Below are 15,145 nucleotides of genomic sequence, written 5' to 3' on the forward strand. Positions count from 1 at the left end.
TTCTAGATTTTCGGAAGAACCCATTCCCGAGTAAATTATATAGGGCAGATGATATAAAGTGCTCTAATTGGCAGAGAATTCATGGATCGTATGGTTCACGATATCGTGTCTGAGATAACATTGTCTGAACGTCCAAATTTTGGTCTAGATCCGCTCCCGGGTTGGTGCAGGCTCTTTTGTCAGCAGATGTACATATATCGAGCGTTATCCCATCGACTGTAAGCGCATTCGGGCCAACCGGGCACCAAATCTTTGGCAACGCAACGAGGAGAACGAAATCTTAAAAACAAAGATTGAATATAAATAATACAGGGCAAGTTTGATATAGTTATATCTCATAATGATATTTTTTTTTTTCATGTGTGGTTACCAGTTACGGAAACATGATAAATAATTCGGTACACGGTTGAATTACCACAAAACGGTTTTTACAGTCGATGGGATAAGGGTCAGTTCGGACTTATGTTTATTGGAAGTGATCTGATATTGATGCAGCCAGTAGCCAGTGGGTCATTGCTTAGTGGGGTGAGGGAGGCCCTCTCTAGCCCACTGTCTGGTGCAGGTACTAGCCATCGTGGTTCTGGTCCTACTATCTCTCTTACGAGATGTGAATAGGTATACGTAATAGTTGTGGTTTTGTTCTGGACCGTGAGCTTATGATGGCCGTGGTTAACAATATGGGAAAGGGTGATAGAGAGTGACGAGGGGCTTACCCAAGAGCTATGCAGAGGCGGGTACGCCGCTGGAGCCCTTGTGGTGGGGTAGCCGTTGAGCGACGGCCTAAGGCACCGGCAGTGCCCACGTGTAAAATATGCCACTAAGTCGAGCAAATATCAAAACCTGATTTCACTGGAAGAGGCACTAGTCCTTACGGTTAGCAGCTTCCTTCCCATTTCTGGTGATGCCTTTTCCACTTAACTGAAATTTTGCGCTAATACCCTCTTACGCATTACAGTGTAAATACATCATTTATGTCGTCTCGATGCTTTTCCAGCTAGCAGCTGTAGACATCCAATGGGAATGAATCTTTGGCTATGCGCTGCGCTGTGCGGGCGTATAACCAGTCCTGACTTTCTGATATTATATGTTCTCATAGACTTTTTGCACTGCAGATAGCTGGGAGGCGTGTAAGAGGATTGTGTCGATTGTCTACTTATCATCGGTTTGGCGGTACTCCGTCTATAGCTCGCATTTCTTGATAGCTAACACTGTTTATACATATATAGTATGGACACAACGTCTAGAGACCATGCCCCGCTCTTCCCACGCCCGAGATACTCTAGATATTGAAGGCAATTAGATATTCACCATTTATATATCTAGGCATATCGATTAAACCGGTATATCAGCCTTTGAGACAGCTGCAGCACTAAGGACAGTAGTTTCTCATAAAGATATATAATCAAAGGCATCTTGAGCGTTTCGAATCATATGCAATACCTCCAGAGTCCCTACGGCTGGGATTATTATGATCTATATTAAATACATTCCTCGAGTAGCTCGAACTAGATGAGTAATTAAGAGGACTTGCTTTGGGCATGATAGAATCGCCGTAGACCGCGATGCCTCGAGGGAGAGGCCTTGAGCGGCAATACCCCACGTTCTGCACTGCTACTAATACAGAGAGAAGAGTTGGCTTGAGCTGTCAAAGATCACTCATTGATATCCACCTAAAAGCAGGAATCGTGGAGCTGTTGCCATAACAACCGTAAAAGATAACTTCAAAGAGGTCTTTTTACTTTGTTTATTTTCGAGTAGCTACTTGTATTCAATACTGTTTCTTTGACCGAGTTGAGCACATTCACCCGCCGGTTCTTGGTTTAAAGAAGAGAGAAGAAAAACAACGAGAGCAGAAAAAAAGAAGGAAAACAAGAAAAAATAAGAGAAATTAGTTTCGCAGGTAAATGATAGCTCAAATAGAGTGACTTGCCAAGAAAAATGCCTTTTATCTATCTCGTACCCGCAAAAGAACCAGCCACGCAAGCAACAAACTACTTAGTATACTCTTTGATCGTCCTATTCAGCCCAAACCAGATCAAGCCGTCCTACCATATAAAATTTCCATAAAGCCCCCTCCCCAAATCCTGAGAAATTGGAACTAGCTAAAATTCATATCCCCCTTGCCAACTACTTCGTAGGATCAATCAAATTCCTCTGCGAGCCCAACCCCTCTACTTCCAAATCTTCCTCGCTCTCATCCTGCAGCTCATCTTCGAGCTCATCTCCACTATCGCTGTCCCTCACCAAAACCTCGTCATCGGCACTAACGCTCAACCCACCACCTCTCCATCCTCCACCAGTAGTCCTTCCAGCCACTGGCCCTCCCTTCTTACCCATCAACCATCCGAGAATTAGTCCGCCGCTGATAAAGTCCTCACCATCGAGGATCGCACCATTCTCCCGGATCTTGACGCGCTGGCGCCGGTAGTAAATCCACGCAAAGTCAATGTACAGGGCGGTCTGGATGACACCGAAGATGAAGGCATTGGGATCGAAGAAGCCGTCTTTGCTGTCTGTGAGGCGGACAATCCAATTGGGGATGTAGAGGGCGCGGTACAATCCCAGCGCGAGGAGATAGTAGGATGTGATCGCGGTGGGGATCTGGGTATGGCGGAGGAGCGTGATCTGTGGGATCACTGCAAATGCTTCGAGAATAAGAGAGAATGTACGGAGTGTCTACGGACGGCGAATATTAGCGAATCTGTCACCCCCGTTGTGCACGTTACCGGCGATGAAGAGAGGGGATATATACTTCCATGAACCAGCCACCACCCGCCTCGCCAAACACCGCCTTCATTATTGGGGCTGCGATGGCGCTCGCGCTTAATATGATTGCCGCAACCCTCCACTCCTTCTCCTCTTCGCGCGTTCGGGCGTACACCTTCAGCATCAAGAAGAGGATATACAACGAGCTGCTGATATAGTAGAGCTTGAAGATGGTATTATACCCGATCTCCCACCAGAACAGGAGATCAAGATACCGCGTCAGGAACACCAGCGTGTAAAAGAGCTGTGTCAACAGCGATATGCCCTCCGCGCTGCGACGGCGGTGGATTGTGAAGATCAAAATCAGGATCGATATCGCATGCGTGAAATCCGCAGCGACACGGAAGACATTGAACATCATCTTTGCGGATGAGCAATCAGGTTTCTAGACGAGAGCTTAGATTGTGTGATAGCAAGCAGTGGTGGGGGTGGAGATTGAAATGCGATGTGGCCCCAAGGGTTGACGATGACGATACGTAGGAGGGGGTGACACGTGAGGGTTAGGGGAATGCGGGGGAGCTGTAGCTGCTGCGGTGTAACGCGAGTTGTGTTTCGGTGGTTGCTGTTTTCGGTATTTTCCTCGCTGAAACCGCAAGAAAGCTCTCTGGAAAGCTCAAGAAGACGATATCTCAGCTTCAGAGGAAGACTGTAGACGTTGGGAATCTAGAGAGAGAATTCTATCTGGAGGAACACGGTGGTGTAGGTAGAGTATAGATCTAGAGTAGTATACAAGGATATCAGGCAAACTACGTAAGCCTCAAAGGCACAGGCCCTAGTGGCAAATCCATAAATAACTCCTCGCGTTACTAAGGATATTGATGGGGAGTACTATGATCATGAGTTAATTCATCTAAATACTTCGACATATCTAATAAGTATATAGATATACCGATATGCAATGTGTTATTTAAAGGTTTTGATTGGCCAGGTTTGGGGGTTTTCTTTTTCTCTATCAAATATGTTTGTCAGTAAGTAGATATTCTATCAAATATGTTGGAGTTAGTAGATATTCTATCAAATATGTTTGAGTCAGCCAGTAGATATTGGTTCCAACATACCTTGAGTCAACCAAATAGTATATCAGATATGTGCACAGGGCATCTTGGGGTCTCAGTGATCTTAAGCATTGGTAAACTGATATTGTTTAAGCCATAACAGTTCCTACTCCGGCCAAAGGCCGGAAAATGCTTGTACTCTACTATACTTACAAGTAGTCAATTAAGTGCTCTGTGGTATCGTCGTTGGAAATCCTACTTTGGGCGTCATTGGACTAAATATTCCCTATTTCCGGAATAAAATATCGTCTCCTCACATGAAGTCAACACGCACACAAGCCACTCGTGGATTCAATTGCGCCAGCCAGCTCTGTGGCACTGAATTTATAGTTTAGCATAGTACTTATGTAGTACACGCACATATGATGCGATACTGTAAAACACACGATTTATGGGTACATGTAGTACTCTACGTGCAGAGAGTTCTCGCCCAGGCCAGTATCAGACACCACCGTCCTTTCATAAGTCCGATGCAACTTCTTACACGCCATTATTTACGTCTGTCTCAACTATATATATACCCAATTCTCTACTCTAGAATACACAAAAACATACATTGAGCCCTCACAGCACTTGTAATATTCTGCAACGGTGCGATGCATTTGTTGAACAATTGATCGATATAATATCCCCGTCCGCAAAAAACCCTCCGTCGACATCACCCCGAGTGATAAACACGTACTCTGATTCAAGCGGTGTCTAAGACAAAACCACCCAGCTTAAGCTCAAGTTCCTATCTTTGTCAACCTCGATCGCAGGGGCGGTGACAACTGACAACAGATCCAGGAATTCATATTGCAATCGTAACGCCAGTACCATTTACCGGGTTACTCGCTGCAACACACTCCCGTCCAGATCTGGATCATTATTAATCATTGCCCAACTAGACTCAAAGGGTTAGGGCTCAACTAATGGACGGTGTTTGGTATCTGCTCTAATATCGGTTTCGTCGGCGGTGACAAAGCGCACATGGTCCAGACAAAAAAGGGGGGATAGATCGAGGCAGCTATCCTTCGCTGAGACAGATTTGTTTCGCACGTATGCACTACTTATTAGATTCCTAGGTACATATGTATCTATACACCGACTATCACTCAAGCTAGAGTTTAGGGGGGGCATTGATATATGGAACTAAGGGTGTCTTGGGTGACCGCAACTGTATCCGAGTGCTGTCCTGTGATTCACGCTGGAACTTCCCGACCAGGTCAAAGCTACAGACAGACAGCTGAGATACCTGGTTTCCTAGTCAGCACAAGAATTAGCAAAGTCAACACGCGCAGCAGCGCTTAACAACGGCCGAGAGAGCGGTGAGTTGCATGAGAATATATATATGGCTTGGCAAATTGGACGAGGATCAATATCTGGTGTTTTTGGAAGGCCTCTGCCAAACAATGAAATACATATTTTAAATCGATCTGGAGCGCTCATGATCACTTGACGAGCCAGGAGAAAAGCCCCGAACCCCCATGTGTAACGTTGCCAGCCGGCCAGCCAGCCAGCCAGCCAGCTGGGGTAGAGTATCATCATTGCGAGGCCATAAGGCTTAAAGCCACAACGATTGCATTTGCAGCGCTTTCCGGAGCCAGAAGGGTTGTCATCGAGGTGATCCCACATTTTCGGGTCAGTGCATCGGATGTACGATAAGGGACTATCATACAGAAACTCGAGTAAAGAGGCATTTACAACCCGCGGCGAAGTGTTCATACTCTGCTGCTACATACCATGGTTGATCTTGGATCGAAGCTGGCCATGCAGAAAGAAAGGGAAAAAAAAAACGAATCACCACCTTCAAGGGTTTAATTCCGTGTTCTGCGAATCCCTGCATAATTACCGAAACTCCCTCAGTACCTACATATATACATACACTTACCGGTACGGAATTAATTTCTACGACCCTGCCGTATTCAGCGCCCTAATGATTTTGTGATCATTTCCCGGATATATTGCAGGATACGAGGGTATCAAAATAAGCTAGTGGAGCGTGCGGACTTCCGTGTGAGTATATGTAATTGAAGATTCAATATACTTCTTGGGTTAGAGTTACATACTATGCTCATGTGCCGTTATGGCCGAGACAGAAGAAGAGATTTCACTGCATGTCTAAAAACATGATCTAGAATAGATATTAAAGTAGCACATAACCTACTCTAGGGTTTCTTGGTGAGACATGACTAGCGCAGTATGACCCCCTCTCTTAAAGAGAGGTTACAGGAGTTCCTACCTAACTCACCTCACGAGAATAAAAGCCGCGGGGTAGCAAGTAGTGGTAACACCGCCCCGCGGTTCATATGGCTACTCCGGATCCCGCTCCAGCGAACGGGGACTGAAACAAAAAGGCGATGGATGTTTGTCAAGAAACGTTTGCGAGTCTTAATTATCGGGTGAGCTTTCCCCCTCTGGGTGAGATGATATGGTGGACGTTTACTGAGAAAGAATCCCATGCAGTGCACGGTGTAAGTAGGCGTTTATTCCGCATTCTATTGATCCAGGAGAGAAGAAGGATTGTAGTACCTCGTGGAGGTGGATGGCTTACTTCAGACGGTTACAAGGTATCGCTGGCATGTCTGCGGGCCGGGCGTTGGCCGCGCTGGGCGTGATGTTATTGCTACCGAAGAAACATCGAGGTGTGTAAGGATTAATATTGCAGATTCTAAAAGCCGTATGAAACTGCACGGCACATCACTCATCAACGCCGCAAAGATCAGCGAGCTGGAGTAGTAATACAGGTTGCACCAGAAATGTTTCTCCTGTAGGTTTTTTTTACCGGTTAAATGATATATGTTTTGTTTTGCTGCCGGACGCAGGGTTATGAAATTTGTACTCAAAGAGCAGTTTCCTTGAGAATCGCAGGTTTTGGGACTTGGTCCCCCCAGATCAAGGAAGCTGCCGTCTCTTGCGCTTCAATCAATCTCCGTCGGTGGCATACCGGCGTGCTCCTCGGAACCATACCAATACACAAGAAATTTGGTTGGCAGTATGCCGTCCATCGAGCAGATCTGCACCACATACTCCATCTCAGCACTTCCACTCCCGAACCTGACTATTCCTACCATTCGGGCAGACCCCAGAAGCAGCAGTGTCTCTGTTGTCGGTCCCGGGATAAAGTCTTGTCTGCGAAAACAGAATACATACGCAGCATTCCGTATTATCATCCCTGGTCATCAAACGTGCAGTGGCCCTTCTATTGAGGCCTTGATAGATGAGCCGATATTTTGATTACACCCAGTGGGCCAGGACGGGTACGTGATGGCTTATCCATCAAGGTACATCAGTACTTTTGATATGGTTCTAGTCCACCCGCTTGTACCGAGGAATCTTGGACTGTGGAGGAGTCGAAAGAGGATGCAGTGAACATCCCGGGAGAAGAAAAAAGTAAAGAGATGGAAGTGTATGTACGCATTACTATCTTAGGTCTTGGGTTAAGGGTAATTTTACCTTGTTGGGGGGATGCCTGCTATCCCACGCTGTGAGCTGCAAAACAAATACCTCTCCAATCAGATGTTTCCCATTGCTTACATTGAAATCTTGGTATGGTAGAGTAGGCCGTGCGTAGCACAAGGCAGTGCCCAGGCGGTTGCAGCAACTCTTGCAGTTACAGGTAAAATCTCCAAAGCCTTATTGTTGCTTGGCCTATGAGCTTTTCCAGACGTCTCGGGTTGAGATTATTCAGCGGACAACAAATAGAACCCGTGACTGATTGCATCTGGAGGATGGAGACCCAGAAATACCGCGATGAGCATATCGAAGCGGCGATGGTTCGGATATACGGAGTGATTTGCAAGTGCAGAAACATCTGTGGGGATGGGGTGCAAAAATTAGAAATACGACAACGTATCAGATCCTTTAGGATGTACCCTTCCTTGGCCTGGCAACGCCCAATTACCCCAAATACCTATATTTTGGTACAGCGGTGGGTAATAAGTCATCAGACGGAACGCCACCAAAATACGCGTTTGCAGGCAAAATTGTGGCTAGGTCGTCCGATGACTTATTACCCACCGCTGTACAATGCAACACGCTCCCTAAATTCAAACTTCGAGTGTAGGACATCTCTGTAATGCCCAAGAATACATTTAGTGTTATTTGAATGTGAAATAACTATTAGATAGCCAAAACCAGTAGTAAAAACTCAAAAAGTATCGATGACAGACCCTCCCACCCATTTTTTCATTATGAAAGGAATCCGCACACTCAAATTGACCTCAAGATAGACTTGTGTGAAGATTAATTCTCTCATGGTTGAGATATCACCAAATGTGCATCATTTTCCGACACCCTGGGTACATCAGGAAGTTGAGTACCTTTGGAAAGATGCCACGCATGATACCATATCAAGCTACATTACGGGATTTAGCAATTAAACTAGTAATGTCGTATTCTTGCTGCATTACTAGCGAATCCATACCCCAGAGTTATGCAATGTGTCAAAAATCAATTTACTCTTCTTTGATTATTAGTACCTAATGCCAATTGCTGTTAATATATGTACCGGTCCTTTGGTGAAAAATATCTGGTTCATCAGAGGTGTCTTGGCACGAGGGTTAGGGCTAATTGGCAATATGGAGTGAGTCTTGAGTCAACGACACGTTTCATCTCACCTAACCGTCACGTCAAGACAATCCACTAGACGCCTTCACGGGGATATGCTTAACAGGTCAATTCCAAGATTATGAATGGAAGCCAAAAAGTTGATCGGCCCTCTGCGTATAATTTATTACTCAGGCGTATATTTGGGACCGTGCAGATCGTATACCCCATGGCCAGTGAAAGCGTCCACTAAATTAAAAATGCTAGCAATTCCCACCCTGTGATATCTTATGTATGAAGGTCTCCCTATTCAGTGAGATGCGCTGATATGTCTAGATCTAGGCAACCAGATACTACCATGTACCAGTTCCTGTGGTGGTCAAGAGGAAGTTGTAGTGCTAGGCTAGACCTTACAATAAGCGGTGGTGCTGTGTGTATTTTCTGTCATTTCACACATACTCCAGAGCGCGAAACTACAAATACCAGCGTGGAAAGTATGTTCCTACAAACAGCATTGGGTCAATGATTGAATTGTGCCAAGATATAGACCATCACACAACTTGTCAGCAGGATGACCACATGTCTGTATTTGAGCTCAAAACATCTGTAGCAGACAATTCTAATCTTTTGACTTTTACTCAACTTTCCTTTTGACCATCTCTTAGGCGGTCAGGCCAAATGAGAATCATGACCGAACGTGATATGACTTAACATCCTTAATTGAACGCTGTTAGTATTCATTCTCTCATTAACCCCGTGGAGAAAGAATGAACAGTGATAGAGTTAAGTAAAGCACGTTAGGTCATATCATGTTCGCTCAAGATTTTGATTCGGCCTGACCGCCTAAGGGGTAGATAGTGCTGAGTCTTAACACACCGCATAACAGCTACCAGCTGTGTATGTCTATAAGTATGAGACTATCGAGTCAATAAAAAATGGCGTGACGATGCAATCTTAAACTCCTAGGTTTATGAAGGGGGATGTTACATCTCTGGCTAATTCCATTCCGGTACCTAAGTGGTTGCCTACGTTAGTTAAAAAATGGTTTTAAAGAAGGGGGGGGTGGGGGGTATACGGGCTATCGGGCCTAAGGCTCAATTTTAATTCATGATCAGTGATGAGGGAAAGTAGGTGGTAGTTATGGTTATGATGCCCTGCATTGATATAATTGTTTTTGTTAAAGGTTGCCTATTATTCTACCTCACCGTTATCAGGTATGGTACTGCGCCAGTCATTTTCAGTTTCGTTTTTGTTTGCTACTGATTTTGCGATATATCGGCCTCGAAGTAGCCAAGATACCTGAATTTATCACCCCCCGTTCGTTTCTTTAGGCCCTCCTTACATGGAAATCTTGCAAATAAGATCTCGGCTTCAAGAAAGAGTGATAATACGTTGTCCGTTCTATAATAAAGTTCAGGTTGAGGAGGGTAGGTATGATTAGAAATTTAGCCCATAATCTGGATGTGGAAAGTGTGATTGTGTCGTTTGAACGCATAGAATAGGAATATTATTCAGCGCAGATGGGATCAATATATATATTTGTGGGTGGCTTCTATGATTGGACCACCGGCTAAATGAATCAGCCCTGAGTTGAGCTTTGGATCCTGAGTGAAAGGGTAAATGACACACTAATGCCTGTAATTGGTGCGCATTTTGAGAGTTTCATCTGGTCTGGCCATGTTTTTTGTTTTCCCCACAATATCCTCAGGCTTGACCGTGCATAATAATATAATTTTCCATGAATCTGGTTTGTTTTATTTGGTGTTATTGAAGCTTCAGCCTCGAAGGTTAAGGCTTACTTTGGTAATGCTGTAAAATATCAGCTGGTCCCGAATTTTAGGAGATAGGGCCAATGATTAAAGGCGTTATCAGGATCGGCCTGACCAGAAGTACGATCATAGTACGCGAATAACAGGATCACTGTTTAGACTGACAAAGATTGTATACTGGAATTATTACTAACAGAGTACCCTAACAGGTCTCGCTCTGGCTGCTGATTTAGAGACTCTTGGTAGTTGCCTGTTTGGCCATGAGCGGCAAGAATAACTCTTTTAGAATCTGGTGGAGAGCTGTTTGTAAAGCAAATCTCTCTGGCCCGAGCAAAGATTTGGAGAGTAGCTTTAGATAAATATCGTAAGTTAGTCCTTCAGGGAATCGAACAGATCCAAGCTGTATGATGTGCTATGAATCGTCCAGCCAGACATTTGAAGATCCATGTAGGCGGAATGGTAATGATCGTATATCAACTGTACTTCGAGAAAACCTAGAATAATCATTCAGTGTTTGATAACAGCACTGTAGCCTTGCTCTGCGGCGCCACCATGGAAGCCGTTTGAGAACCATAGTTGGGGAATGCGCACCGAACCTGCATGGCGATAGCTCCGGTGGTTGTATGTATCTCCACGCCCGCAGTTCTCAAGTGGCATCCAATCAGATGGTATCCAATCGGATAGCTGCTTGCTCCGGAGGGCAGGGTTTTATTTAAGATTGAGAGTATCAATTGATCTCACGTGGTAGCTGACATGTAAGTCCTAGGTATCCTCTGCGTGGCTGTAAAATCAAAGCCGAATTAGATAGGTGGTTAAAATTTACTTAGATATCAATTGAATAATAGTTTTTCTTCCAATGTGTGGTAATAAGTACCTGCAAACTCTAGTATTCCCTACTCTGGTTATAGTGCTAGACGTGAAGTTGTCTTCGATGCTGAACAGCAAGCGAGGGCAAGGTAACAAGCCTAAATAATCCAATATAGTAGCCAATCCCTAAGAATACCTTACCAGCATTCTACACTGTGCCACAATCTCTCCCTTCTTTTGCTCACTTGGTGTTCTTTCCCACACCTCCCTTTCTACAATTTCCGTTCGGCCGGAGCCGGCATCCTTAACAACGACCTGTCCGCTGTAGTACCGCGAGTCTGTGAAGCCCAATAATTCACGAAACAGATGCTCTCCAGCAGGTGTTACGCAAAGTGCTACAATCCGAGTCATTATCAAAAACATAGCTCCACGACGTCAATTTACATGCTTACCTGAATATCCAATCACGCCCTTGGATCCACCTACCACCATTCTCTCTACAGCCTTTTCCAGGTCCTTCCAGGCCCAGGATCCAAAGCTGCCCCAATCCCGTTGCCATGCTTCAAAACGTTCAATATGCCACACATGTAGCCCTACCGCCTCATCTTCTATGCCGAGGTGAGCTGGGGTTATATCCCATTCTTTCAGCTCACCTCTGATCAATGCTTCCCAATGCATTGAGAAGAGTGGTAGAATTATGCATACTCCGCATGGCGAAGTGCTTTCGGTTGTGGGGAGATATTTGAAGGAGAGTGACGGCGCTGTGGAGGTCCAAGAGGAGAGGGTAGAGAGGGTCAAGGGGGAGGGGTAGAGCGAGGCATCAGCATCAAGGAGGGGAGGAAGATCGGCGGGGCTTACGAGCACTAAATACGGCGACATTGCAAGTTTGGTAGTTATGGTCGGGAAAGATGATGTTGTGGAGCCTACCAGTAATGCGGTTTACAGGCTGACCAGGGCGGGCGCACTAGAGGAAAACCTAGCCCTACAGCATTAATATTTTGACCTCATAACAAGGCTGGGGAAAGGCTCATTAGTAAACCGAGAGGAAGTTCGGTCTTAATAAATATTTGTACCCGAGAGATTTTTCCCATTGACTGAGGGAACTCTCAACTATGCACAAATGCGACGTGATCATATATTCTATGGTTGTTCCCAGATCTGTACGTGTATTTCTCAGTCCGGAACAAATATATTCAACGAAATATTTTGATGAGGGCTACAAGAATTTGTCCCCGAAAGAATGAAAAAATAGGCGAAGACAGAAATGGCGCAATAAAGCAAGTTCTGAGAGCTTTCCGGGACTTGATTACAATCCATATGCCATTGAGGTCGTTCCTTGAATATAAAGAAAAGATCCAGAGCTACATGTAGATCATGTACCGTGTACATCAGCAGAACTACATGTAGAGGCTGGAAACATAAAAATCTTCCCGCTGTAGGTATTAATTCTAAGAAGACCAAACTACTCCTTAGGTCCAGCTAAATATCCCGGCTCGGCAGACCTGATCCCCCACAACCCGCAGGGACTAGCAGAGTGTGCCAATGCATGTTTGAGAGCTATGCTCGAGCTTAAGTGCTTAGAGCTTAAGTAGGGGCAACACATGGGTACATACTGTAGGTACTCTGCTGTCCTGACAGCGGGACGAACCTTAGCTGTTCCTCTGCAGGTGCTGACTGATGTAGTCTAATTCCCTACTCTGGTAGTTTATCCCATCCCTGTTCTCCCGTGTTTAGGGCTGATCAATGACGATGTATCAATGATTGAACTAAAAACCAGCCCTACGTAGCCACTAGTAGCCTGCACCGACACGTGTTTGAAATATGTAGGGCTGAGATAGGTCCATAGAGTACATGGTACTGCATTGTACTTAATAGTGCATAAGTCTCTGAACAAAAAAAAAAAAAAAAAAAAAAAAAAACTTGTAATACATGAGGATAGATTACCCCGCTGATATTTATCCTTAAGAAGTGACTACACCTCCTGTTTGGTCTTCGACGCATATTCTCAGTTGATTATTATTACAAAGATGGCACCGACGAAAGTGATAATTGTTGGCGCAGGTATCATTATCCTAAATTAAATGGAAGATTCCACAACTTACGTTTACATGCAGGCTGGTTTGGATTGGTCACAGCAAAGACGTCAGTACACTTTATCATAACCAGCACCTATTGAGCGGCCCTAATTTGTTATTTGGGTCATTTACAGCTATCTCGAAGTCGACCCCACAGTTGAGCTCACAATCTTTGAGCGCGCCAGCGCCGTCGGTGGCCCCTGGAGCCGCGATAGAATCTACCCAGGCCTTACCGCTCAGCAGCCCTTTGGCGTACTCGAATACTCTGACCTCCCTCTTGAGACTCCACTGGGCATGTCATCTGATGCCTTCATACCCGCAGAGATGTTGTGCACCTACATGGAAGACTACGCACGAAAGTTCAAGTTACTTGACCGCATTAAATTGTCCCATGAGATACAGGCAATCGACAGGGCCCACAACAATTCTGGGTGGAGTGTAGAGTATCAAGGCCCCAATGATAGAGGGATAGCTTATTGTGATAAGTTGATCCTGGCAACGGGGACAACATCCCAGCCTTTCGTTCCAGACTTAGAGGACACTGGATTTACTGGCCTGAAATTCCATTCACAGAGTCTAGGCGCCGAACTGGAGCGCCTCGCTGCACCTGAGGTAGAGCGTGTTCTAGTATATGGTGGTGGTAAGTCAGCGCTGGATGTAGTGAGCACTTGTGTAAATCTGGGTAAGCATGTGTATTGGGTTATTAGGAAAGACGGGTCTGGTGCCCCGTCGCTGAAGCCGAGCCATTTATTTGGTCAGAATACAGATACTTTCATCGGAAGCCGATATGCGTCAAAGTGGCACCCTAACGTATTTGCTCGTAAGGGGTGGTGGTATTGGTTTTTACATAGTGGGAAGAGTAGATTTGGGTACTGGCTGCAGTGGGCGTATTGGGGACTGGTATCTTCAATTATGAATAGTCAATGGGGGTATGAGAAAAGTCGTAATCTGAAGATGCTTAAGCCAGATGTGCTAGATCGAAGGTTTGTAACGAAAGTTACCCAGTTTGCTTGTCTTGGGAGACTTTGAAGAAAGGAAGGCTGACATAAGAGTTTCAGTATCTTTTGGGAAAATACACATTCGTGTATAGTAACTAAGCCAGAGATTCTAGATGTTCTCCACAAAGGCGAGAAAGTCACAGTCTACAGGGCAGGAATTGAGTCGCTTTCAGGGCAGTCAAAGGTGACATTGACAGACGGCACTGAAGTCGAGGTAGACGCCCTCATTTTCGCTACAGGCTGGAACACCATAGTGCAGGATCCCTCCCGCTCTGATTCTATATCCCCCGGATGTTTGCGAGTTTTATCCGCCGCTCACCTCGGCCTTCCATATCCCAAAGATTACTACCCCAAGGAACTTAGTCAGAAGTGGAGGAGTTTGGATCACGAAGCAGAGCTTAGGGTTAGTGAGCTATTCCCGCGACTAGCATCACCGCCACCCTCTTATAGGGTCCCAGATATACCACACACCCCGTTTCGCCTCTACAACTGTATCCTCCCAACTGCGCTCTACAAAAGTAATGATAGATCATTTGTTTTTGTCGGTGCTATCGGGACGGGGTATACGGCCATTATATCCGAAGTCCATGCATTGTGGGCTGTGGCTTGGATGACGGGGAAGTTGGAATTGAAAATCTCAGCGAAGGAAATGGAGAAAGAGGTGGCATTACTAGATATATGGATAAAAAAACGGTACCTGACAGCTGGAGAGAAGATCCCATATATATTGTATGACTTCTTGCCCGTAAGCCAACTCCACCCTTGAAAGTTGATTATGATGACTACCTTATATACATGTATGTTAAATATATGTGATGAAAGTTGCTGACCGGATTGAATTCAGATGATTGATATTATGCTGAAGGAGTTATCCTTAAAGAGTAACAGGAAGAAGGGTTTTTTGAGAGAATTTTTTGGGCTTTATCGTCCAATCGACTATAAAGGTTTGGTTGAGGAATGGAAGGCAATTCATGGTGTTTGAGTTTGAGAGTGCCTCTGGTTGCTTGCCTTTACCTTGCGTACTAGGTGTATATACTTGTTCCGTTCTTCTGGTTTCAGGTCCTTAGTAAACAGCTTGCAAAACAAAATCTGAATCCATTCTTCGCAATCCAAGATAATGTCACCTGGTATAACGGCCATTATATAAC

At 45.1% G+C, this 15,145-nt stretch overlaps 3 protein-coding genes across 3 annotated transcripts; 1 reads left to right on the forward strand and 2 right to left on the reverse strand.

Annotated features, from left to right (window-relative positions):
- Nucleotides 1–2,127: 2,127 nt before the first annotated feature.
- On the reverse strand, nt 2,128–3,127 carry H6S33_005611 (uncharacterized protein; the record flags this gene model as incomplete). The annotated part of the gene is made up of 2 exons (XM_044836976.1): nt 2,128–2,676; nt 2,753–3,127. 2 exons carry the CDS (start codon nt 3,125–3,127, stop codon nt 2,128–2,130), a joined length of 924 nt encoding a protein of 307 aa, XP_044698920.1.
- A 7,983-nt stretch (nt 3,128–11,110) lies between these two features.
- Nucleotides 11,111–11,803, reverse strand: H6S33_005612 (uncharacterized protein; the record flags this gene model as incomplete). Its single annotated transcript, XM_044836977.1, has 2 exons — nt 11,111–11,319; nt 11,377–11,803. 2 exons carry the CDS (start codon nt 11,801–11,803, stop codon nt 11,111–11,113), a joined length of 636 nt encoding a protein of 211 aa, XP_044698921.1.
- Nucleotides 11,804–12,951: 1,148 nt separating this feature from the next.
- H6S33_005613 (uncharacterized protein) lies at nt 12,952–14,979 on the forward strand (the record flags this gene model as incomplete). The annotated part of the gene is made up of 5 exons (XM_044836978.1): nt 12,952–12,985; nt 13,039–13,066; nt 13,134–13,982; nt 14,058–14,742; nt 14,842–14,979. 5 exons carry the CDS (start codon nt 12,952–12,954, stop codon nt 14,977–14,979), a joined length of 1,734 nt encoding a protein of 577 aa, XP_044698922.1.
- Between the last annotated feature and the right edge of the window lie 166 nt (nt 14,980–15,145).

This window comes from Morchella sextelata (genome assembly GCF_020137385.1).
Source record: "Morchella sextelata strain SCLS chromosome Unknown scls_2, whole genome shotgun sequence".
NCBI classification, from domain to species: domain Eukaryota; kingdom Fungi; phylum Ascomycota; class Pezizomycetes; order Pezizales; family Morchellaceae; genus Morchella; species Morchella sextelata.